Below are 26,048 nucleotides of genomic sequence, written 5' to 3'. Positions count from 1 at the left end.
AGGAAGAATGCAATGTTACAACTCCAAGTCACAGGTGGGATAGTAGTCTTATAGCAGGAAATTAGAGAAAGGAAGATTTTGGGGGAGACAACGAATTCATTTTGAGACATAATGAATTTGTGGTGCTGGTTGGACTTCCAGGTCGAGCTAGCCAAGAAGCAACCAAAACTTTGGGACTAAAGCCCTAAGAGAGATTTTAGGACTAGAGACAAAGATTTTGGAGTTATCGGCAGAGAGGTGGTAGTGGAAGCCATAGAAGTAGATGAGATCATCAAAAGAAGTATTAGAAAGAGAAAAGAGAAAAGGTCCAAGACTGAACCTTGGGAGCAGTACGCTTAAAGGGCAGGAGGAACATGAGTGGCTAGCAAAAGAGACGATGAAAAAGCAGAGAAGACTAGAGAAAAATGAGTGCACTGTATCACAGAAAGCCAGGAAAAAGTGAGGAGATAGAAGGAAAAGGTTGGAAACAGTGTTAAGTACTGCAAACAGGTTGAGAAAGAAATTGTATTTTTTTTAATAAAGATTTATTAAACAATTTCAAAAATAACTATTTCAAGCAAAGCATCAAACGGGTGGTAAGGAACTAGAAGCAGCAAGAGCAGAATACTCTTTCTAGAATTAAGGGGAGGAGTAAGTTAGCACAAAAACTTGAGGAGGATATCATAGTCAAGGTAAGATTTTTTTAAAGATAAGGTAGGTCTCTGGAGATGACAGATAGATAGATAGATAGATAGATAGATAGATAGATAGATAGATAGATAGATAGATAGATAGATGATAGATGGATAGACAGACAGACAAACACATACATACATGCATACATACATACATACATACATACATAGTAAAAGATACTAAAAGAGAAGAAGAGATTGAAGGTGCCTAAAATAAGGAGAGGATTGATGAAGTTCACATGGAAGACAGAAGGGAATGGGGGAAGAACACAACCCCTGCCCTCAAAAAGCTCACATTCTAATGGAGGCAAAAACATATAAGTAACTATGTAATATAAGATATATAAAATACATATAGAATAAAGGTATTCATAAAGGGAAATGACTTAGGTAGGTAGGGTCAAAACTGAGGCTGCAGAAGATGGATTTGAGCTAAGTCTTAAAGGTAGACAGGGAAGTTTGGTATCTGAGGTGAAGAAGGAGAGCAAAGAAAATACCTTGTAGTCTGAAAGAATAAATGAAGAAGCTTGAAGTTCAATTCAATTCATTTCAAATTATTCCTTAAGTGTCTGCAACCTAAACTGTTTAAAATGTTGGTATGGCAGTGTTGCCAAAGTCCCTTCTAAGTCTCAAATTGATCAATTCCTCACCCCCACAACTGTCCCTAGTTGAAGGTCAGTTAGAGAAGAACTACCTAAAACGCTACTTTATTTTCCAATTTTGTAAACCCAAGGGCTAGTTTTACTCATCAGAAGTAGAATGAACTGCCTTATAATACAGTGAAGTGGATCTAACCTCATGTATACAAATCCTCCATAATTTCACATATTTTATAGAGGAAACACTATGTAAACAACAGAATAATAGCAGAGATATTCAAGTACTTCTAAAAACCACTCCCCTCTCCAGGCAAATGAAAGAAAAAAGAGAAAGAATTTCAAACACCTTGCTGTCAAAAACAGTAAAATGATGCCTGTAAAAATTCAAGGGAACTTATAAAGTGTCTACGTGTTTAATATTCTGGTATACAGACTCACGGTAAATTACAATCTGAAATTCTGGTCTCCTTCGGACCCTTCATGGATGGCACTTCATCAATGCCTTAGTTCAAAGGACCAAACCAGTGTTACCTGTGATATCTGCCATAAATCGTCAGATGGTACTTCTTTTGGTTTGACCTATCTTATGACAAACTGTCATATCTGAAGGGAGGAGAGTCATAAAACAGTAATTAAACCCCTTTAAATATTGATTCATTCAATGTACCTTTAGGCATGGTTTTCCAAGTTTCACACAGAGGCCATCGCTTGTCTTGGTGTAGTAGTCCACAAAAGCATTCAAGGTATCAAAAGTTCTTCTCCGGGTAAGGAAAAAGCCTCCCTCATCAAGTCTTCTCACTCGGTAGTGCTTCACAATTTTGCCATCTAAAACTGTATCACAGACACACACATGAGAGGTTTCATTAATGAACAGAACAACAGATATAGAAAGAAGTTTATAGAAATAAGTTCATAACCAAGACTAGTGATTTCCTTAGCTCTAAGAACTTTCATCAGCAAGATATGGAAGCACTTTTCTATGACCTAAGTAGATAAATCCTATAGAGCTGCCGCGGCATAGAGAGGGTAAGTAACTTGTCCAGGATCACACAGCTAGTCAGTTTCAGAAGCAGGACTAGAACCCAGCATTTTCTGACTTCAAACCTAACACTCCGTCAAACACTATACATGGAACCATTCTGCTTCTGACCCAAAATTACACCAATATGAAATACCACACCTGGAATGATTTTAACCTAAGACCACTAGATTAAGAGACTAGGAAAAGCCTAACACTTATAAATCAGACTTTCAAGATATGTATGGGGCAACTAGGTGGCCAAGGATGGAGCACCAGTTCTGGAGTTAGGAAGATTTGCTTTCAAATCTTGCCTCAGACCTGCAAAGTGACCCTGGACAAGTCACTTGACCCTGCCTCAGTTTCCCCATTTGGAAAATGAGCTGGAGAAGGAAATAGCAAACTGCTCTATAATCTTTGCCAAGAAAACCCCAAATAGGGTCTGGACACAACTGAAAAAAAAATGACTGAACAACGACCAAGATATATGTTTAAAGTGAAGAGTTCGCTTAAGGATCCTACCCTAATCTAAGCTTCCTAATGAGAAATGTAGCTCATCACGATTGATTTGGTTATGGCAAATCAATATAGTCCTGCTTGCTTATCCAGTGTAGGGACAAGTATAAAAGCACAGGTCTAAAACCCAGGATTTGAAGGCACATCTGTACTTTCCAAATAGGATGTAATTACTGGAGCATAAAGGAAAGAACCCTGGACTGCACATAAGGAATTTTGATTCTAGCATTGACTCTGCCATTAAACTAGTCATATAATTTTGGGAATCACGTTTTTCAGCCTGTTTCCTTTTCTATAAAATAGGAATCATAATTCCTAGAGTAACTAAATATATATATATGCATACATATATATACACACATATATGTATATATATATAAACCCCCCAAAATAGGTTGTTGTGAGAATCAAGTGTGAGAATGCATGCAAAGTACTTTGAAAACCTTAAAGTGCTATATGTAAATTTTAGCCATCATTATCCTCCTTATCTATAAACTGAAAACTCTAGATTAAGGAATTCTGAAATCCCTTCCAGCTCTATAATTACATGATTAACTGGGTTCTAAACCTCTCAGTTCACCATATATTTCACTTGCTTCAAGGACCTGCAATTTCACACAATCTCAGAATCTAAAGTGACCCCAGAGGTCATTTAGTCTAATCTGAATTATATCCCCCAAAAGGGTCATTCAAGCTTCACTTGAAGACCTCCAGGGAGGGAAAACTACTTCCTTTCTGAGACAGACAATCCTACTTCTGGATAGCACTAAACATTAGGAGGTTTCTCTTTAATTCACACCAAATTGTTTTCTCTCTGAATCTTCCATCTTTTGGTGTCAAAGGCCAAAAGCAAATATAATGGCCCTTCTTCATGACAACTAGTCAAATATTTATAGATTCTTCAAGTAATATCCCCATTAAATCTTCTCCATTTCCATCAGATGATTTTTATAAGGCATGCTTTTCAGATCCTTCACCATCCTGGTCACATTCCTTTGGATGTATCCCTTTATATCAATGTCTTTCCTAAGATGTGGAGTCCTGAAATTAACCCCATGCTCCAGATGATATCCTACCAGCTCATATTATATCAAGACTATCAGCCCCCATGTTCTAGAGACTATAATTCTATTAAAACAGCCAAGACCAATAGTCAACCAGCAGCAACTTATTAAATGCCTCCTATATGCCAATTCTTGTGTCTGGGGGTACAAAGACAAAAGTGAAATAGTCTTTGCCTCCAAGGAGTTTACATTCCATATTATATTAGCTTTGCAGGGAAGCCTCAATATCACAGTTTTGATTCACATTGGCATTGCAGTCCACTAAAATCCTCAGGTCTTTTTCACATGAACCTCCCCCATTCTGTATTTATGAAAATGACTTTTCAAGACACAAATGGGTGTAGGGATTCACACTTATTTTTGATGAATTTCACTTAATTAAATTCATTGTTGTATTTCCTCCCCCAATCCAGATCAGACCCCCTCTGCATGTCTTAGAATATAATCTTTGTTAGGTGCTACAGTCACCCCCTCCACAAAAAAAAAAACCCTCATCACTCTATATAATGATCATGTCACTCTGATAAATGCTGCTTGGTTTTTTCTTCCCTCACTTCAATTCTGACTTGATTTTAAATTCCATATCTCAGAAACTTTTCATGAGCCTGTCTACAAAGGGCAGAAGCCATTTCCCAACAACAGGATTTTGAGATGAAATATCAGCTTCTAAAATCATTGCTCCAAAGGCAAATAATTGGTAGTTCATTATAATACTTTCAGGACTAACAGGCTTCTCTTGGAACTGCCCTTAGCGTATGTGAAAGGGGAAAAATTAGTCCCAAGATATAAATACTATTATAGGATGGTCTCTCATAAAGGACCATTTCTTATTTCTTGATTTATTAGACCTAGTACAGCATTGACTATTTCATTTATAACTGGCATCATGGGCATTTATATATGGCTCATTAAAACAGTCGATCCAAATAAGACCAAGCTTTGACTATAATAAAAAAGAGAGACAGAGAGGGTGAAGAAAGAGACAGAGAGAATTTAGCAGAAACTATGGGAAAATGCAATAGCCTTATGCACATGATGAAGGCATTTTTAATATCTGTCAAATGCCTCAGTAATAATACCTGTAGCACACATGATGCTTTGTATTCTGAAATTTTTATTGGTGAATGCACACCACATCCAGCAAGGAGGTTCTCATTAAGAGTGAAGTCAGGAGTGTAAAGCAGGTGCCAGAGGAAAAGAAACCCTCTCTCTTCTTTATTTCTGCTTTATTCTGATCTTTATTACAACAGCAAGCCTATCCATTCTTTTCCAACTGTCAAAGGATAATAATGTTTGCTCCATTCTTTTCAGGTTGCTAGGGGCTGCTGTGAATTCATATTGGTTAAGTACTTTGAGATAATCAGATTTTTTAAAATGCTAACTCTAAAGAATAATTGAACAAGCCATCCATCAATTCGAGGCAGCAACATAGCTGAATGGATTGAACTCCTAGGCCATGAATTCTGAGCTTTGATCCAGACTTCTCATTTATGCTTCTTGACCAAAGGAAATATATTTCCCCTTGTCAAGTGATGAATCTACCAAAACAGTGGTTGAAAAATCAGGACATACCACATACAAAAGGTGTGAGGAAAGCCAGGCCTACATAAAACCATCCAACTAGACAAAAGCCTAAGTGTTGTTGTTTTTTTTTTTTCACAAGAATGAATTGGCATTGCTAACACAAAGTTGTATTTATACAGTTCTGATGTATTGTTGTTATTTCAGTCATGCTAGATTGACCTAAATTCATTTCTATTATGTTGGTGGCAGATTCAGGAGATCAGGTCTCTCCATGCCAAATTTGTCAAGAACAAAGACAAGTGAACATAACATATATTATGATAGGTATATGTGTATGTAAACACACACACATCATAAAAACAAATTATTGGGCTTCTTCCTACTGTTTCAGAAACCTCTTCATCCTAGAAGATCACTTCAGCCTTAGAATTCACATCTCTGAAGTACCTTATGAGTCTGGAGCATCCCCCTCTGTTTGAATGGCTCCTCCCAGAACCATCTTTTGAGGAAGGCAACCAGGCCAGCCATCTTTTCATTTCCCACCAAGCTGCACTCTTCATTATGCTCCCATGCTGAGTACCTTCTTCCCCTCTCCTTTTCAACATCCTTCTATATATTGTCTTCTCTCGTTAGGCTATAGGGAAGCTATGTGGCACATTGGAAAGAGTGCCAGGCCTGCAGTCAGGAAGACTCCTCTTCCTGAGTTCAAATCTGGCCTCAGACATTTACTAGCTGTGTAATCCTGGGCAAGTCACTTAACCCTGTTTGCCTCAACTTCCTCGTTTGTCAAATGAGCTGGAGAAGGAAATGGCAAACCATTCCAGTATCATTGCCAAAAAAATCCCAAATGGGGTCACAATGAGACAGACATGACTGGAAAATGAATGAACAACAACATCATTAGAATGTAAACTCTTTGAGGACAGGGGCTGTCTTTCTTTTTGTTTATATTTATATTCCTAGGACAGGGGCTGTCTTTCTTTTAGTTTGTATTTATATTCCTAGGACAGGGGCTGTCTTTCTTTTTGTTTATATTTATATTCCTAGTGCATGGCGTAGTACCTTGCATAGAATAAACACTTGTATAAATACTTGTTATGTCAGCATATTCAAAATCAATTGATCCGTTCAGTAAAAGATAGTCCAAATGATTGACAAAATTCTTCTATGTAGAAATCGATGATACTAAACCCTTCTTTGATCTTAAATTTCCTCATATGGAAAATTAACATATAATGATTGGATCACCTTCCTTATAAATTTGTTGTGAGGAAAGTACCATATGAAGGACTGCTGCTGTTATTCAACTCATTGGTGTAGCACCATGTAGATATAACCTCAGATGGTGTTTCTGTGATAAACTGTATTTACCACAATATTGACACTTGGTTGAAAAAGCATGGTGCTAGTGTGCTAGGAGGCCATATGGCTCAAGGATAAAAATGCAAAAAACTGATACACATGGTAAAAACAAAATATTGGATTATGTCTGCTTGAAAACAAAACAACAGGTCAATTTAGTGAAAAATGTGAGCCCAACTGGTTGACATGATTAAGATAAAACACATGACTGATGAAGAAGATAGTGTATTGATTGGTTCATTTGACAAACTTTTATTAACCATCTTTTTCGTGGAATGAATTATGCTAAATAGTGGAGGAGATTCTAAGGTCAAAAAAATTACATAATCCCAGGCCTCAAAGAACTTAGATTCCACTAGAGGGTAGGTGAAGATTAGAATATACATACACAAACAGATACATATAATACAAGGTGGGATACACTGGGGCCAAAGGAGAGATCTCAGCAAAAGGTTCAGGAAAATTTGAAGAGAAAGAACACTCAGCTAGAGGGAACAGAGAAAGTTTTATGAAAGAGCTGAACTGAGAGAGAGAGACAGAGAGACAGAGAGACAGAGAGAGAGAGAAAGAGAGAGAGAGAGAGAGAGAGAGAGAATAGATTCTAGAAGGCAGAGATGAAAACTGAGGGCATTACTGATACAAAGTGGAGCTCATTCAAATGAACAGAGATAGGAAACACCAGATCAAGTTTGGGGAACAGTTTGTAGTCTGTGTTGGCTGAAACATAGTGTGTATGAAGGAGAATAATGTGGAATGAGGCCGAAAAGGCAGATTGGAAGAAATTGTGGAGAGTCTACTAAGTTATAAGTTCAGATCTGTGCCTTGGGAAGATGACTTTGGTAACTATAGAAAGGATGGATTATTAGGGGAAGAGACTAAAGGCAGGAGGATGAACAAGTAAGCCATGATGATAATCCAGACAAGAGGTGACAAGGAGGTGAACTGATGTGATAGCAGTGTGAGTGAAATGACAGGAATGGATACAGGAGATATTGCAAAATGAACATGTCAGCAACTAATTGGAAATGGGGGTGGGGGGAGAGGAAAAAAGGGAGAGGGAAGAGTCAAAGAGAGTTTCAAGATTTCTAACCCATGTGCCTTTGAGAATGTTGGTGCCACCAGTAAAAATCAGGCAACAGGGAAGATGGGTATCAGATGTGGACTTTTGCAATTTACTAGTTGTTTATCTTCAAATAACTTAACTTGCAGCGAGGTACAGTGGAAAGAATACTGGATTTGGAGTCAGAGCTCCTGATTTCCAATCCTAACTCTGCCAATCACTATGTGACTTTGGGCAAATTACGAACCCTTTGGCTATCAGATTCCTCATCTGTAAAATGAGAAAGTTGAACTAAATGACCTGTTCCAATGAGAAATCTATGAGCCTATAACATCTTTGAGTCTCAGTTTCTTCATATGTAAAATGAGTGTAATAATACTGGGATTACCCACCTTAAAAGTTTATTATAAAAAAAGCTCTAGGTGAAGGACTACTGCTGTAACTTAGCAAATTTTCATTTTTCAACTGATTGCTGTTGCGTCATTATTAATACCTGAGAATAATCCATTTCCACACAGTGTAAAACAGTGACTTCCTTGACTGAGCACAGGAATGGAAATCAAGAATTCATGTCCTAATCTTATTCTGCCAGTGATTTGTTCTTTGACCCTAGGCAGGGAATTTCATCTCAGTTTTCTTATCTAGAAAATGAGAATGATGAGAATATCGGCCTGTGCTCACAAGGATATTTTGAGTGTTATCATTCACAAAGGGTTGTAGATTTCCCACTGAAACTGTATGGTACAGTGTTTGCCAAATCGGCCTCATCAATAGCTGAGTTGATAATGGGGGAGCCTTTACACAGCAGCATTCTCAATGATTTGCACAATAACAATACTGTGACTTGATCGCTATCACAAATCTGAAGCTAAGAAGTGATTCATGTTTCTTTGTGACAGCCCTCCCTACTGCAATTGGCAAACTCACTTATCTATTTGATTATTAACTCTCCATAAAGCTCCCGTCCCATCTAAATTATCAGACTATTGTAGGGAGGACCCTGGAGCTTCACTACGGTGAAATCCATGGATGGTTACACTAATAGACTTTTGTGGATTCCATGCCATCTCACCTTACATGTAACTTTCCATTAAAGTTGAGTTTTATTGGTGCTACGGCAACAAAATCCCTCTGGGATCAAATCCAAGACATAGTCACATCGTATTGAATTTTGCTTGATAGGAAATAATGAATGGCGCAGCAACAGCAAGGTTGGAAGGTAATTAGCTCATTAGAGGAAACATGACAGCTGCCTTTAACACAGAAGAATGGGAATAAGCTATATTACTTTAGGCCAATGTTTCACAAAGTGTTGTATGAGGACCTCTGGGAGACCCTAAAACCCTTTCTGGTTGTCCAAAAGGTCAAAACTATTTTCATAATGATACTAAGATAATTCAACTTTCGATGTGCTAAAATTAGATATAACCCACATAAAGAAAAATTCTTTAGGAAGCCCTCAATAATTTTTAAGATTACAAAAATGTCTTGAGAACAAAAAGTTTGAGAACCACTGCTCTAGACATCAGAATCTATGACCCGTGGATGAAAATTACAAACAACAACAAAAAAAGCAACCTAGATTTCAGCTCTCCCCTCATCTCTGCCTCACGGCTTTCCTGGCTTCCTTCAAATCTCAGCTAAAGTCCCACCTTCTGCAAGAAGCTTTTTGCAGTCCTCCTTAATCTTATTGTCCTCTCTCTGAGATTATCTCAAATTTACACTGTGTCTCTCTTGTTTGTACCTAGTTGTTTGCATATTGCCTCCCCTATTAGACTGTGAGCTCCTCCTTAAGGGTAGAAACCATTTTTTTTGCCTTTCTCTGTATCCCCAGGCTTAGCACAATACATTGTTATTGTTAGTCATTGTTCAGTCGTTTTCCAGTCATATCGGACTTCTTCATGACCCCTTTGGCAGTTCTCTTGGCAGACATACTGGAGTGATTGGCCATTTCCTTCTCCAGCTCATTTGACAAATAAGGAAACTGAGGCCAACAGGGTTAAGTGACTTCCTCAGGCTCACATAGCTGGTAAGCATCTGAGGCCAGACTCGAGCCAAAGAAGAGGAGTCTTCCTGGTACTAGGCCGGGCATTGCATCCACTGTGCCACCTCACTGCCCATAGCATAATACATTGTAGGTGCTTAATAAATGCTTCCTGACTTGTTGACTTAGAAAAGGTGGAATAAAATTTCCCTAGGGGTTGGTGAATCCCCCTCCATCAGAGGATTTAATCAGAGATTGGGTAGTCAGTCATCTATCTGAGATTCTATGTAGAAAGGTTTCTTCCCTGAACAAGTTGAGTGGCCTAAATGACCTTTAAAGTCCCCTCAAACTGTATTTATTTCAGATAGTCTTAGCCACACTTAAATGTGCACAGTAGGTGAAAAGTGTTGCTGGGAAATTAAGTCCTCTGATAGGCTTTTGATGATTTCATTAGATATTCTTTATAATTGGTTCCACTAAACCCATCCACTCTCCCCTTTCCATTCTTCCTCTTTCTACTTAACAAATAAATAAAACTAATGCTATTTCATAAAATACAGTGTGGAGAAAGGAACAAAACTAAGATCTTCTGGCTCCCATCTGATACTCTGATTAACTGTCACATGGGCATGAATCATATTCAATAATAATTTTTATTTCCTTACATCAACTAGTAATATTACTCAATAGATGTCCTTTGACTAAATTTTCAAGGCTGATGAGAAGATCTAATTCAGGTATTTTACCTTCATAAGACTACATCTGGGATATTGTATTAAGTTCTGGACATTTCATTTTAAGAAACACATTGACTAACTGGAGTTTGTCCATAAGAGGAAAAATAGATGAAGATAGAACAGACAAACATGCTGCCATAAAAAGATATGGAATAGGGGCCAGATCTGTGATTTCACTGCTGTAAGGAATTCCTAGGGGAAGAAACTTCATTTATCAATGTAGGTCAGCACCTTTTCATAAACTTTCAGTCTTAGAAAGCTCTCTGGGCAAAGAGAGATTAAGTGCCTCACCCAAATTCACAAAATCATATTACGTCAGTGTAATGGCAAGCAAAGTGGGACTTTTTGCTGTTTTTTTTCTTTTGGAGTGGTTCTCTGCACTAAGGCGATCAAGTACCTTTCGTTGAGTCTTGCCTTTGATTGAATCAAGAGGCCTTGACTGGAAACAGCATGCATACTCTGAGGTTAGCATTTTACTTTTGGGCTCATTCATTGGAAGAGTGTTCATGTGATTTGGCCAGGCAGGACTGTGGGTAGCCATTAAGGAGTACCCCTGGCTTTGAAAACCTAGATGTTGGTGCTTCTCTCTCTCTGTTAACTATGTATGTATTGCTATGGACAGTTAGAAGCCCGGTCTGCTGATCTGTGTTATTTGCTCTGTTTATATAATTTCTACTTGTAATTTCTGTTTGTGTTTTCTCTAAAGTTCAGGGTGCTGACTTTTTCCCCTGAACTAAGGGAATGATATGTGTTTGTTTAATTAAAGTGAGATTGTAAACCTCTTAAAGTTGCTTTCCTTAGAAAAGCAGATCAAAGAACCTGTGCTAGCAGCCCTCCTGTATGCTGGTGTTATTGGCCATACGCCTCCACAGCAGCAGCAAGCAACATTATCGTTACAGTCAGAGACAAGACTTGAACCCAGGTTTTCTTGGCTCTGAGGCAAGCTCTCAAAAAAAAAAAAAAACCAATCCTGCCTTTCGGCATTCAATTGCTATCATTGGATGGGTTGATGGAATTGAGGATGTTTGGCTTAGAGAATAAAAGACTTAGGGAAGGGAAAAAGTATTTATTAAGCTTCTACTATGTGCCAGGCACTGTGCTAAGTACTTACAAATATTATCTTATTTAATCCTCACAACCCTGGAAGGTAGGTACTATTAGAATTCTAGTTTTACAGTTGAAGAAACTGCTGCAAACAGAGGTTAAATGATGTGCCCAGTAGCAAATAGCTAGTGTTTGAAACTGGATTTGAATTCGGGTCTTTCTGAGCCCTGGTCCAGTGCCCTATTCACCATACCACCTAGCTACCTTGGGGGAGGGGGCAGGGTATAATAGCAGAATTTAAGGTGTTATCATATGGAAAATAACTAGGGACGAAAATTGAAGAAAAACAGTTATAAGCTTGTGGCAAGGACAAAACTCCTAACAAAAGTTAAAGGGGATACCTGGGAAATCAGTAGCTTCCGCATAACTAGAGCTCTTCATTCCACAGCCACTCGTGGATGTTCTAGAGAGGATTCCTATTCAAGTATGGTCTGTGTGTTCCCTTCTAACTTGGACTACATGAAGAAAATTGAGTGTCAGAGTTCCTTATCCTGACCTCTTCAACTAAGGCTATTTTAGTATAAAATATCTGCTTCAAGAGATTTCTTTACATTTCCAGCTTCTACCCCATTTAAGTCTTCCAATCCAGATGATGAAAAATCTTTTAAAATACTTTCTACTCATGTAATTACTCTCCTTCAAATAGTAAAATGATTCTCAGATCTAAGTATCTATGCTTGCTTTGTATTTTATTCATGTACATTCTTACATCTTTCTCATAATGTTTGTGTCTGTGCTTTGGGAATGGTCAAATCCTCCATTCTTATGTATATCCCCATAGAGTTTTGTATGGTGCTATGCACACCATACAAATGTTACTTGCTACTTATCTAATTAAGAAAAACAGGAATACATTTCATCTTTCCCTCTTTTTCTGTCTTCTTTTTCTTCTATTCCTCTTCCTCTTCCATATCTTCCTTCTCCCAAAGCACTTTTAAAACATCCATTTGCATGCTGTACAGTTCTAGCTACTGGACAGGGAGATTTAGATAGAGCTCCTGCCCTCCTGAAACAAATAGAAAAATAAATCCAGTACCTGCCATGCCTGAGCTTTTAAGACAACAGAAGCATTTCTCAGATCCTGCTGCCTAGCCAAAATCTCTACTAACATAATACAAAGTATATTTTTTAAAATGCATCAGGAACAAATGCTTGATGGAAGGAATGTTGACAAAGAGTTACATACTAACTAATAGGATACATGCATTATTTTAATGCCCTTATAAAATTGTCATCACTAATTTATCAAATTGGAATTTGTTTAATTCATTTTGTATATCATACATATACATTACTTGCTGCATGACAGTCACTACAAAAGATAATTTCTTGAAGTTGGGAAAATCTGGATTCTAATTCTCCCTCTGATACATACTAGGTATACAATTATGTGAAAGTAATTTAACTTCTCTGAACTCCAATTTCCTCACATGTAATAGGGGAATTATCATACCTATATCATAGGTTGTTATGAGGAATAAATGAGATAATGTATGCAAAGTGCTATGTAAATGTATGTCAGTGATTATTCATCACTCTGGATTCTTCAAGTATCAGGAAAATTGAACCTTTTAGAAGTCCTATCATTAATTTTTGTAAAGAAGTTGCCCATTTACAGGAACTTTATAGACACATCCTGGGTGTGTCCTGATTTAGAGCTTTAAGTAACTTTTGCCTTTTTTTTTCTTCACTCAGTCTTCAATCTAATCAGCCTGAGCACTCCCTCCAAGGGTACATTCCTACAGCCTCATCTTGTATGATTCTTGTATATATATTTCTGTATAGCCTCAAAACAGGGCTCATCATTTTTTCTACATAAAATCTTAAATTTAGCTTGAATTGGATAGCTCCTTCCCATCATGCAAATTACTAAGTCATAATTTCTATGGGAAAGCGATTCACAAAGTGTGGTCCCAGGACCCCTAGGGATCCCCAAGACCTATGCAGGGAATGCAAAAGTTCAGAACTTTTCATAATAATACCAAGATGTTATTTGCCTCTTAAAATATTCCTTCTTTTTCCAACTACATATCTATATGAGGTCAGATTTTCTCCATTTGTTTCAATTAAAACAACAGATTACAATAGATTTAATATAAAAGCAGATGTGTGAATCTAGCTGTCTTTCTATTAGCCACATATTAAAAAGATAATCAAATAATATGTGAAATACCATTCTCTTCTTTCTTGTTTTGTTTTGTGAAATATAGTTATTTTAATAAAATATGTTATTGTCTTGTGAAACAGTTATTTTAATAAAATATATTATTTATTTTAACATATTATTTAAATAACTCATTGTTCTAAATTAATTAATATTTTTATACTACATCAATTTTCAATTCTATTGCTGTAAATATGAAGAGATATAACCAGGGGTATGCTAGAGCCATATTGACCTGGCTCACAGAACCCCCAAGAGCCTATTATTAAATCTTCAGCAAGGGCATTTATAGCTTAAAAAATCAGCAAAGCCACAAACCAAGGCTTAATTTCTTATTTTGTTTACTACCTAGACTTAAGAAAACTATGGAGAAAATGTTAGTAACATAAATTAAACTTAAAAGTATGCCATGCGTATATTTTTTCCAGAAAGCCTGTTGTTAAATATTTATCAGCACACCATGATCTATATAACTCACATAAACAAAAGCTCTTAGGGGTCCACCATAATTTTTAAGAATGTAAAGGGTCCCTGAGACCAAAAAGTAAAACTTACTTGGAGGAATGGCATGTAATTTCCTCAGAAAAACCACAAGAGGGAGCCTTGGTATGATTGAAATGGATCTGAGTTTGAAAAAAATCAAAGTTTTCTGTTGATTTATGAAAAAAACAGAAGCAACAAGAAGAAAGGTGACTCATGTTTTCGACCCCCACATTGAAGGGTCTTCTTGTTACATTCAGTATTTTTGAGGGAAACTGAGTCTGCTATCAATATCAAAAGTCAAGTTGAATGGTTCAGTATCTCAATATTATCTTATTCTCGTTAACAGTAGTTTAAAAATTGTTTAGGCAATTTATTTTTAGGTACAAGAGGCCTGACATACAAATCTTCTGTTATTTATTGTTCTAGTCCAATTGGAAATCAAGAGATAAACCATGAGAAGCCTCATGGAAATCACCTTTCTTCCTCCTGTTTTGGGAGCTCATTGACCTTCACGTTCATCATGCAACCCATCTCATCCCACCCTGCCCCAGTCTCACCCCTCTTACTTTTACATACTACTCTAATATCTGGGCTCCCTTCCCCTCACTTTCTCTTCTTTTTGCTCTTCTCTTTTTATTTCTGCTTTCCCCTCCCTAGTTTACAAGAATCAGATTTTATTTTGCATTGGTCCTTGTCTTTTCTTACCCTACACTACATAGTTGCAAAGACAGTTACTGTTTCAAGGATGCAAACCCTAAGATACAGAAATCTTATCGAACTTAAGGAAGATTGCATAGAAAGTCGATGATACGCGAGTCACTAAGAGTAGAATACTTATCTCCTGCGTCCATTCAGAGGCATTAGCCACTGTATGTAAATAAATGATGGCAAATCTAGGGCCTATTGCTTAACCTCACTCAATCCCTAGCAAATATTTCTAAAAATAGAACCATGCTAGCAGGACTTTTTTTAAAAATGTTTTTATATCAATCTAGCATATTGTATTTACTTTAGTGCTTGGTCTGTTATCATTGCTATTTATTCAAATATGGAGGTGGTACAGTAAGTGAACAGAATGATTTTTATTTCTCTCAAAAACAAAACCTGAAATAGCTTTGTGACTCATGCCCTATCCCTAGTACAAAAATCAACAACTTCTTTACCAAATCAGAACAAAGTTCACAGGATATGAAAACAGAAAAAATAATAATCTTATAATTTACTATCTACCAATTGAAATATAAAACATCAGTCAATCAAACATTTTATTAAATGCCTACTTCGTGCCTGGTACTGTGATAAGCACTGGGGATACAAAAAGAAGCAAAAGACAGTCCCTGCCCTCAAGGAGCTCACAATCTAAAGGGAGAGAAAACAAGCAAATATGAACAAACAAGCTACATATAGGATAAATAGGAAATAATTAAGAGAAGGAAAGCATTAGAATAAAGAGGCGTTATGATGCAATTGAAGAAAAAAGACAGAATTCCGAGTTCAAATCCTAGCTCTGCCACTTAATTACTATCCTTGACTGACACAGAGCAAGTCATTTATCTTTGGCAGAGCTCATTTTTCTCATCTGTAAAAAAGGAGGGGTCGAACTAAATGGCCTCTGAAGTCCTTTCCAGTTCTAAATCTATTATCATATGATATTCTACTTGTTTTGATGTGGCAAGGCATAGTGGTTACAATGCTTGTGTTAGAGTTAGGAAGAGTCAAGTCATACACTTGCTAGATGTACAGCCATGGGAAAATCATTTAACTTTTACGGGCCTCAGTTTCCCCATTTGTGAAATGAAAGGCACAGACTAGATAGAATCTGACATCTCATCCAGCTTTAGATTTATGAATGAAAGGAGCAGACTAGATAGAATCTGACACCTCATCTAGCTCTAGATTTATGATTGCTATCATCCATGGATCCATGATCTCAATACTATGGGCACTTCCTCCAACAGTGAACATCACAACTTCTCCATTCCTTTTTAAATGTTATTTTTTTATCTGAATTTGTGATTTCTTTCACCAATTTATGTCATCTATAACATTGCAATCTTAGAGAGCTGCCCAGGGCACCAAAAGCATAAAAGTCTTGCCCATGGACACACAATTAGTATGTATGGCAGGACTGAAGATCAGTTCTTTACTCCACAATCAGCCCTCTATTCATTTGGGCTGTGGCCTTTCAACCACTCCATATTCCATATTCCCCTATTAGCTTGCCATAGACAATCTACCCCATGCACTAGAACTCTAATACTAAGTTTTTAATGTTTCATTCACACAATCATAATACTTGAAGCTATCCATATATTATATCTTATTACTATACAATAGGCCCACTTCCTTTTTCTGTCATACACGCGCTCAATGATGTCTTTTATACAGCTTCTAGTGTGCAAGATATCATTGGTACTATGCCACAACCCATATAGATATTTGTCATACATCTTCCTATTGCCCTTTAGGCCAGTTGCAATTTTATTTTTTGAGATTGCAAAGATTCATGATTTATAGCTATATAACATCACTGAAGAATATGAAAAATTTTTAAAAAGATGAATGTTGGTGACAAGGAAGAGTTGGAGTTACTGAAAGTGTTGAAGAAGTTCAAAGTATAATCCAGCATTTTTATTGTTCACTTTTTTCAGTTGTGTCTGATTCTTTGTGACCCCATTTGGGGTTTTCTTGGCAAAAACTCTAGAGTGATTTGTCATTTCCTTCTCCAGCTCCTTTTATGGATGAGGAAACTGAGGCAAACAGGGTTAAGTAACTTGCCCAGGGTCACACAGCTAGTAAGTGTCTGAGGCTGGATTTGAACGCAGGTCTTCCTGACTCCAGGCACAGTGTTCTATCCACCTATTTGCTCCCCAATCCAGCATATTTCCCTCCTCTACAATTCTGAGCCAAGATCATTGTCCATCTTCAGTTTCTGTCCAAGAGCTATGGATTGAGAGATTAATTCAATATGACACCAAGCTATATGGTACAATCTGGATAGTGTTCATTCTGCACCCACTTGGTTTTGCCCATGGAGATTACTAGCCCACTTTCTTTTAGGAACACTGAGGAGGTCTTAGAGAATACTAAAATTTTATATAATCAGAATAACATGTCCATGAATAGAAGTTTTTGATTACCCAGTCCTACTGTTTTTACTCTTTGTTGACTGAGGGAATTGTTTTTTTTTACTTTGTAGAGCAAATAAAGTTCTAATGACTCTTTTCCAACAAGGCATCCTCTGTAAGTTAAGACCATAGACTACTTCTTGATAAGGGTGAACAAAGACATGATATTGCTCAGTTATCCTCTATTGATACCAAGGAAGGGATAAAACAGGGAGATGTGCTTCCCAAAGGTGTTCACCACCACTGTGGTGATGTTCTGTACAAAGTTCTAGCGATAGAGAGACCTCCTAGAGACGACAAGGTTCTTTGATTTGCTGGTCACTGGACGAAGGTAGCTCACATCTAACATAATAACAACTGAATTCATGTTTATAGATGGCCCACTACCCTGTGTTATTTTTGGCAATTCATTGCCATCACCGAAGAAACAAAAGGGAATCACACAGAATATTGAATCATTTTGCATTTTTATCTGTTGTAATTAATCTGACTGCTGCTAATGAGACTTTCTATAACAAAACTCAAACTTCCTTTAAAAAAATGCTTCAACCTTCTGAATTTTTTGGTGAGTTTCCAAACTCTGTGGGACCTCTCTATAAACTAACCTAGAGGTAGAGCTCTCTCTTATGATGATCTATATGATTATCTACTATCCCAATTTTATAAATGAAATTAAGTGACTTGTCATACAACTACTAAGTGCTGATATGAGATTCAAACTCAGTTCTTCTTGACTTCAAGCCTAGCATTCTATCCTGTATGCTGGCCTTAAGCCTCACAGATCTTTCCATTTGTACATTTGCAAATTCATATTCATGTATTTTTACATATATATGTAAATACATATACACACATATATATTATAAAATAAAATGGTAGCCTAATGTTATGGAGTACTTATTTAAAACCCTTGAAATATAATGTATCCTTATCAGCTTTGTTATGAAAAATTGGGCCCACTACATTATTCACAATAAAAAAAGTCCCTTGCTATTATAAGCAATGACATTCTCAATTAAGTTGAACACAACTAAATTATGGCTTTAATTAAAAGGCATTTTCTGAGATAGCACCAACATGTTTAAAATTTAATATATTTTGGACTAGATGCTAGGATCATTAACATGAAAATCTCTTTCTGCAGCATGTGCACTTTTTGAAAATAGCAGAACATCTTTAACCCATCTCAAGGAGTGTCCCAGATTCCACAAGTTCTCACTTGTAGCAATAATTCAAATAGTAATTTCCCCCCCAATCAGACATTAACTTGCACCTATTTGTGGATAAAGAATTTTGTTTACATTCCTCGGTAATAGGAATAGGGCCACAGCATCACATTACTTACATAAAAAGTAACTGGAGAATTCAAGGGCCTGGAAATTAAATATAAAGCCTTTTACCACCATGCACAGACGCCCATGTAGATCAAGTCAGCATTTCTTGAAATGTTGCTAAAGAAAGGCAGAGGCTCAGTGACCTCTGTGAAGTGACTTGCTGGTCTTGGTCCAGTCCCTGGTGAATGGATGGAATGCACCACTACACTTGATAACCTTTTCCAGTTGTCTTTTGAACAAGAAATTGATTACTTAGAAACAACTACAGTTCAGGCAGAAAGATGGTATCTCTAAAATAAGCATGAAACTGAGCAGACAGAAGAATTATTTGTGTTCTTCCACAGACCCAGACTCAAGAGGTTTGAAAAGGCATGGGGCCCTGCTCCTTTTCACTTCTTGATGGCTGAGTCCTTTGAAGATGGCAGTGCCAATTCTGCCATCATTTGGGTATCCACTACCTGCTGAGAACTATTCACAGAAACTATTTAGAGGTCCACCTGCTCTTTCTGAAACTGGAGTAAGGAGTCTCTCCCCTCTTGTATAAAGGTTTAAAAAAAACAAATGACAAGGTCTTCTAGGATGCATTCTCTACAGTTTCTACCTGCCTTATGTACATTCCATATCCACCCTAAAAGAATAGATTCTTTGTGGGCAGGGATTATGATTACATTTCATCTTTGTAATCCCTGAACCTGGCATAGAAAATTTTGTGGTAACTAAATTTGGAACAGTGGATTTTTACCACTATTAAAAAGCACAAAGCATCATGTACTAGACTGAATATGTAAGTACTGAGGGGCATGCAGAATGTTCCCACATTGGTTGCTCTCTCCTTCCCCACGCCACACTCCATGAAGGCAATTCAATATATAGTTACCTTGTGTAATGTACTGTGCTAAGCACTGAAGGAGATGTGATTCAATAAGATGGTCTCTGTCCTCATGAAGCTTACAATTTATTAGGGCATAAAAATGTATAAAACAATTATTGTACAAACTATAACATGACAGAGGTGGTTAAGGTGGTGCAGTGGATAGAGAGTCAGGCCTGGGGCCAGGAAGACCCACATTCAAACACAGCTTCAGACACTTACTATCAGTGACCTTGGGCAAGTCACTTAACTCTGTTTGCCTCAGTTTCCTCATCTGTAAAATGAGCTGGAGAAATGGCAAACCACTCCAGTATCTTTGCCAAGAAAACCTCAAACAGGGTCATGAAGAATCAGATACAACTAAAAACAACTGAATAAGAAGAGTATGATAAGTACATGAGAGAAGAACAAAGTTATGCATCCTATATTTAAAATACTATTAACAGGACAGTTGTACACAAGGATGAGTGGGCTCTGAGACTTGTCCTCTTCTAGAAGTCAATCATGGATGAGAAACACATCTCCCTTGATAAGTCATCAAGGCCTGGGCAACCATTAAGCCTCTGGCACCATGACAAGTACCAGGATGACAGAAAAGGTATACAAGACAATCTCAAGGGTGTGAGGTAGAATCTTTAATTTGCATTTCTCTTATTATAAGTGATCAGAAGCATTTTTGTTACAAAGGCTAGTTGAGGAGAAGAGGTTAATGAGTAGTGATAGATATGCAAAAAAGAGCATTAATGTACAGAAGAAAACAAAAGTGCAGGTGATGATGATTTTGTCATTGTCTTCTTAAAAGTAATTTAATACATCTATGTAAATATATCTATTAAATCAAATTTATTTTGACAGAAATTAACGAATTTAAGTAAAAAATTAAATTATATCTATATATACGCTTCTTTTGAAAAAGTAACAAAGTTCAGTTTCTTAGGGAACTATTTGTATTTGTTGATAATTGCTAGGTGCACAATAAATAAAATTTGAAAATAAAAATATAAGGCATAGTTCCAACTCTCAAGGAGTTTATAATCTAGTGTAGAGAAAAGACATACATAATGAGACAGTAAACAAGACAGCATAAAATAAGGTGCTATATTGTGGGAATAGAGAACTACTATTAATAATTAAAGCACATATTTGTGTAGTGCTTTAAGGTTTACAAAATGCCTTACATAGATTATCTCACCTTATTAGAGAATAAAAATATCTAGGGTGAGATGCCAAATTATAAAAATGTTCTCACTGTTATTTTTAGTCCCATCATTCCTTTACCCATTAACCATTTAAAAAAATTCCTCTACTAACGAGGTGCACCTAGTAAAGAGAATAGTACTTTGTTGCTAGGGTTACCAAAATCAAAACATTATATGGCCATAATATGACAGAGAGGCAGTGTGGCATGATGGGTACAGAGCTAGGTCTGGAGTCAGAAAGACTTGGGTTCAAATCCTACCTATGGTACATACTAGCTGTATGAACACGGGTAAGTCATTTAAACGTTCAGAGCCCCCAGGCAACTGTCTACATCTCTGAGTTAAATGTAAGTTGCAGAGCTGCAGCAGTGGAAGGAATTTTCCTACCAGGAATTCCCATACCAACAGAATCACAAGTCCAGACACCAAAATACGGCACATCCAGAAGAGCATACCCAGTTTCTCCACTAAGATTCTGGCCATTTGGCTACTGTACTTGAATTCTAATGCTAACTCTGTTAGGTTCCCTACTATTTTGTGGTTTATTATGTTTTTACTTATAGAACTATTACACTGTCAGAAGAGATATAATTTGGGCTTTGGTGTCTTTTCAGGAAAGTTCATAAAAGGATAAATTCTAGCCTTCAGTGTTCATCTCAGTCAGGGCACATTTCACACAATAATAAATAGCCACTGAAGGCCAAGCATCAAATTATTATTAGCTGTAATGACAACAATTTTCTTTTAATACTGTGATTGAGACAATTCAATATCCCAAACAACTGACACATGGTTCGAATTTTATGCTTTACTTCAGAAAAGAAAAACAATTTACTGCTAGTGACAAATAAACAGTGGGAACACTAGCACTACCTGTCACACTCCTAATGAAGATCGATCCTCTGGCTATCATAAGTAATGTGTAATATCCAAAAAGATCCATGATAATTTACAGCTAATTAGTGTCTTACAGTTATGAAAACTGTCACCATCCAATCTCTCTTGGTGGATCTACTCAAAAATGCACAATTGTCAACAGCCATGCAAAATCACAATCACCCAATTAGCACTGACCCTGACCTCAGACTCCCACCTCTCAATGCCAAATCAGTCATCAATAAATCATGCTTCCTCATAAAGTTTTTCCATGACAGCTGACCTACTGTAGACTTCCAAAGAATAAAGACAATGCTTCTAAGGAAAAGTAATGGGGAAGAGTCGAAGAGATAGAGAAAGGATGAAGTTAGGTTCTTTTATCGACATAGCAGTCAACAAAATTGAAAATATCGATTCTGACTGAATTCATAAGAGGTACATCTGAAGAGCATTAGTGGTGATCAGCTGTCATGATAGATTCGTACATACATATAAATATACATACGTATATGTATAATAGGTACATTTTTATACAAAGACTCTTTTGCTCTCTCTTTGGCACATCTTTATGTCCAATAAGGAAATATGCCATTCCAGAGTCCTGAATGATATATACTCTGGCTCCTAGTGAACACAAAACAGTCAGATCATTTGTTTAAAAGACTCTAAATGATCTGCATTTATTGGAAAGGCTCTCAAAATGATATGCAGGTCTCGAAGCAAGGTCTGTATAAGCTTTCTAAATCCGTAAGTATACTCTACAGTATTATCACAGACTAATAGCACTCCATTGACAATATTCTAATAATTGAGTCCTTTGTCCTAAGTCCTAGAGTGCTGTTGGTTTTTGTTTTTCTTGTTTTTTATTCCACAATATCTTCTTAGGGGATATTTAAACTACCCACTGAAGCCTGGGCACGGATCACAGGAATTATTTCATGACTGCTACTTTCACTTGGCTTCTATCCAGGAAATATTAGTCCATCTCTTTTTTCGAACTAACTGAAAACTTTTAATCTGGCTTTTGGCTAGGATTTGATCTGTAAATATTGGCACAAGATAGAAAAACAAACATAGCTGCATTTAAATAAGCAGTTCTGTGTGAGTAATGTGTTGGTATCATTTCAGCATAGAGATTGACCAGTAATATTTTATCCTCTAAACAAAGCATCTGCCTCCTGTTAATACAAGTATAATCAAAATGAGAAAAGTGAATACTATCATATAAATCAGTATGTTTCATATGCACACTCTGGAACTATGGTTTTTGAATTAGTATGTGATTTAGTGGAAAGAGCAGTGAACTAACAATCTAGAGATATTAGTTCTAGACCTGACTTTGCCATAAATTAGTTCTATTCCTATGGAAGTAACTCACTAAACTTTGGAGAGACATGAATTTCCTTATCTGCAAAATAAGAGGAATGATCTTAGATAGTATCATGGTTCCCTTCAATCTTTAACGTTCTTTTGCTGTGAATTTGAGATGGAAATGAATCACAGAACCTCATAACTCTTGTTCACTCACGGAGAAAGAATTTGTGGAGTCAATGCTTGAGCTCCTCTGAAAGAGCCCTTATAGTAGGAATACCTTATTTGAGGAGTTCTTTGAATTAAAATTTTTTTAATCAACAAAAATCTGCCTTATCTCCATCCATCTGCCTCCCCTCCAATTAAGAAAGAATAAATAACAAAACCCCTATTATGAATATGTATATTCAAACAAAACAAATCCCCTCATTGGCCAAGACCCAAAAAAAATGTCTCAATCTGTACTCTGAGTCCATCACCATTCTCTCAGGAAGTGGATAGCCTGATTCATCATGTGACTCCTCTGGAATCCACAATGGTCATTCATTTAACCAGAGTTCCTAGGTCTTTTCAAGTTGTTTGTCTTTACAACATTGTCACTGTATGAACCACTCTCCTTATTCTGCTTACCTGATTCTTCATTAGTTCATAAAAGTCTTCCCAGGTTTCTCTAAAACCATTCACTTTATCATTTCTTACAGCAAAAGAGTATTTCATCACATTCATATATCATAATTTATTCAGACAATCTTCATAGGTGGGTACCCCCTCATTTTCCATTTCTTTGCCCTTCAAAAAATGCTATAAATATACATAATGTAAACATACATCCTTAAGGTTTGTTTTGCTTAGGATTAATCCCTCCCTTAATTTGCCTTCCCTCTTACTCATCTCTGTCTCTTCTCTCCCTTCTCCCCAATTTTCCTATTAAGGGATAGGTATGTTTATATACACCCCTCCTGGATCACTGTCTTGTCATGGTGGAGGGATTACACACTTTAATGAAACCATGAGCTATGCCATGTAGGGTTACCAAGACACATAGGTCATAGTAGAGAGTTCTGACAAAAAGTGATCCACTGGTGAAAGAAACGGCAAACCATGCCAGTATCTTTGACAAGAAAACCACAGACAGCGTGGAGAACAAAAAGGCCTGGTTTGCTACGATCCAAGGGGTCATGAAGAGTTGGACGCAACTGAACAATAACAATATTTATGTACGTAGCAGTGTGTATATGTGGTGGGGAGAGAGGGTGTGAGTATGGATGGATAGGTGGGTGTGAGTGTAAATTTTTCCCTCTTTTGACCAGTTCATGTGAGAGGGAAGTTCAAATATCAACTGTACCCCCTCTCCTTTCTTCTTGTTTGTATAGACTTCTACTTATGCAGCCTGATTATGTGACATCATTTCCGCACTCCTTCACTCTTCTCACCCCACCAGGTTATTCCTCCTCTCTTCACTTGCCTTCTTCCTTTAAGATAAGAGAAACATAACAGAACCACTCCCAGGTCCTCAGTCTAATTAGGCTTCCTTTATGACCATGATGATGACGACAGAGTTCATATTCCCATGTTAGAACACAAACAATTAATCCACATTTAGTTCCTTATGATGACTCACTCTTGACTCCTGTGTTTGAACTTCTAAGTTTCTCCATAACTATGATCTTTTCATCAGAAATGCTTGCAAGTCCTCTATTTCATTAAAGATCCATTTCCTACTCCCATTAGGATTATTTGCTGGGTAAATTATTGTTAGCTATAAGAATAAATTCTTTCCCTATATCTTATTCTAAATTCTTCATTCTTTTACAGTGAGAGCTATTAAATCATGTGTGATACAGACTGAGGCTCCTCAGTACTTGAATGCTTTCTTTCTGGCTACTTGTAGGATTTATCTTTGACCTGGATGGTCTGGATTTTGGCTAACATGCTTCTGGGAATTTTCATTTTGGGATTTCTTTCAAGAGGTGAGCAAGAAAAAAAGAAGGGTAGGGGCCAAGATGGCAGAGTAAAAGCAGGAACTTGCTTCAGCTCTCCCCCCAAATCCCTCCAAATACCTATAAAAATGACTCTAAACATGTAATTCAGCAGGATCCACAAAATGACAGAGTGAAACACATTTCTAGCTGAAGACAATTTGGAAGGTCGACAGGAAAGGTCTGTTGCAATGGGCAGGGAGAGGAGTGCAGTCCAGTGTGGGCCATGCCAGTACAGACTGGGGCCCCAGCAAATCTGGAACAGGGTTCAGGGACTGAATCACTGGCAACTGTGGTGGTTTCCAGACTTCTAAACCCACAAATGCCAAAGACAACTTAGAAGGTCAGTAGGAAAGGTCTTCGGGATCTGGGTAAGAAAGGAGCCCAGTCTGGCCCAACCCCAGAGTGGAGAGAGAAGCACAGTTGGCCAGCAGTGGAGGCAGCAGCAGCAGCAGCTGCTTCCAGAGCTCTTGGCCCACAGACAGCGGGAGGATCCAGAGGCTAATCGCAGGGGGATTGCTGGGATCTCTTTACTGGAGCTAAGATAGGATTCTCTTACTTTGTCCTTCTTGGATCTGGGTTGCAATCCTGGATGGTGGTCCTGGAGTGAGTAGTAGTGCTGGTATGGCAGAGCTTGTGGCTGTGGTGGAGAGGAAATCCTCCTCACAGAGTGCTTGTGTTCACTGACAGACCAGAGCACAGGTCAGGAAAGGAATAAACACCTTTCCCTTGATCATACCACCTCAGAAGAACTGAAAATTTACAGGCCCCTAGAAGTATCTCTGAAAAAACCTGCACAAAACCCTTGAAGCTTGGGACAGTACATCTTCCACACTGGAAGCAGAGTCCTGCCTTAACAAAGATAAAAAGTCAAATAATTGGCTGAGAAAATGAGCAAACGATGTACAAAAACTCAGACTATAAAATCTTACTTTGGTGAAAAAGAAGATCAAAACATACAACCAGAAGACCATAAAGTCAAAGCTCCTACATCCAAAGCCTCCAAGAAAAATATGAATTGGTCACAGGCCAAGGAAGAGCTCAAAAAGGATTTTGAAAAT

The 26,048-nt window shown here is 37.3% G+C and overlaps 1 protein-coding gene across 1 annotated transcript in view; it reads right to left on the bottom strand.

The window, feature by feature from the left end:
- The window catches only part of FRK (fyn related Src family tyrosine kinase), a 122,946-nt gene that overhangs the window by 18,991 nt on the left and 77,907 nt on the right, over positions 1-26,048 (bottom strand). The window contains exon 3 of the mRNA XM_036769219.1: positions 1,941-2,104. Within this exon, the coding sequence (XP_036625114.1) occupies positions 1,941-2,104 (164 nt within the window). The remainder of the gene's footprint in view (positions 1-1,940; positions 2,105-26,048) is intronic.

Source organism: Trichosurus vulpecula, chromosome 7 (genome assembly GCF_011100635.1).
Source record: "Trichosurus vulpecula isolate mTriVul1 chromosome 7, mTriVul1.pri, whole genome shotgun sequence".
Classification (NCBI taxonomy): domain Eukaryota; kingdom Metazoa; phylum Chordata; class Mammalia; order Diprotodontia; family Phalangeridae; genus Trichosurus; species Trichosurus vulpecula.
The sequence above is the reverse complement of the archived record's forward strand: the minus strand, read 5'-3'. Positions and strand labels throughout refer to the sequence as shown.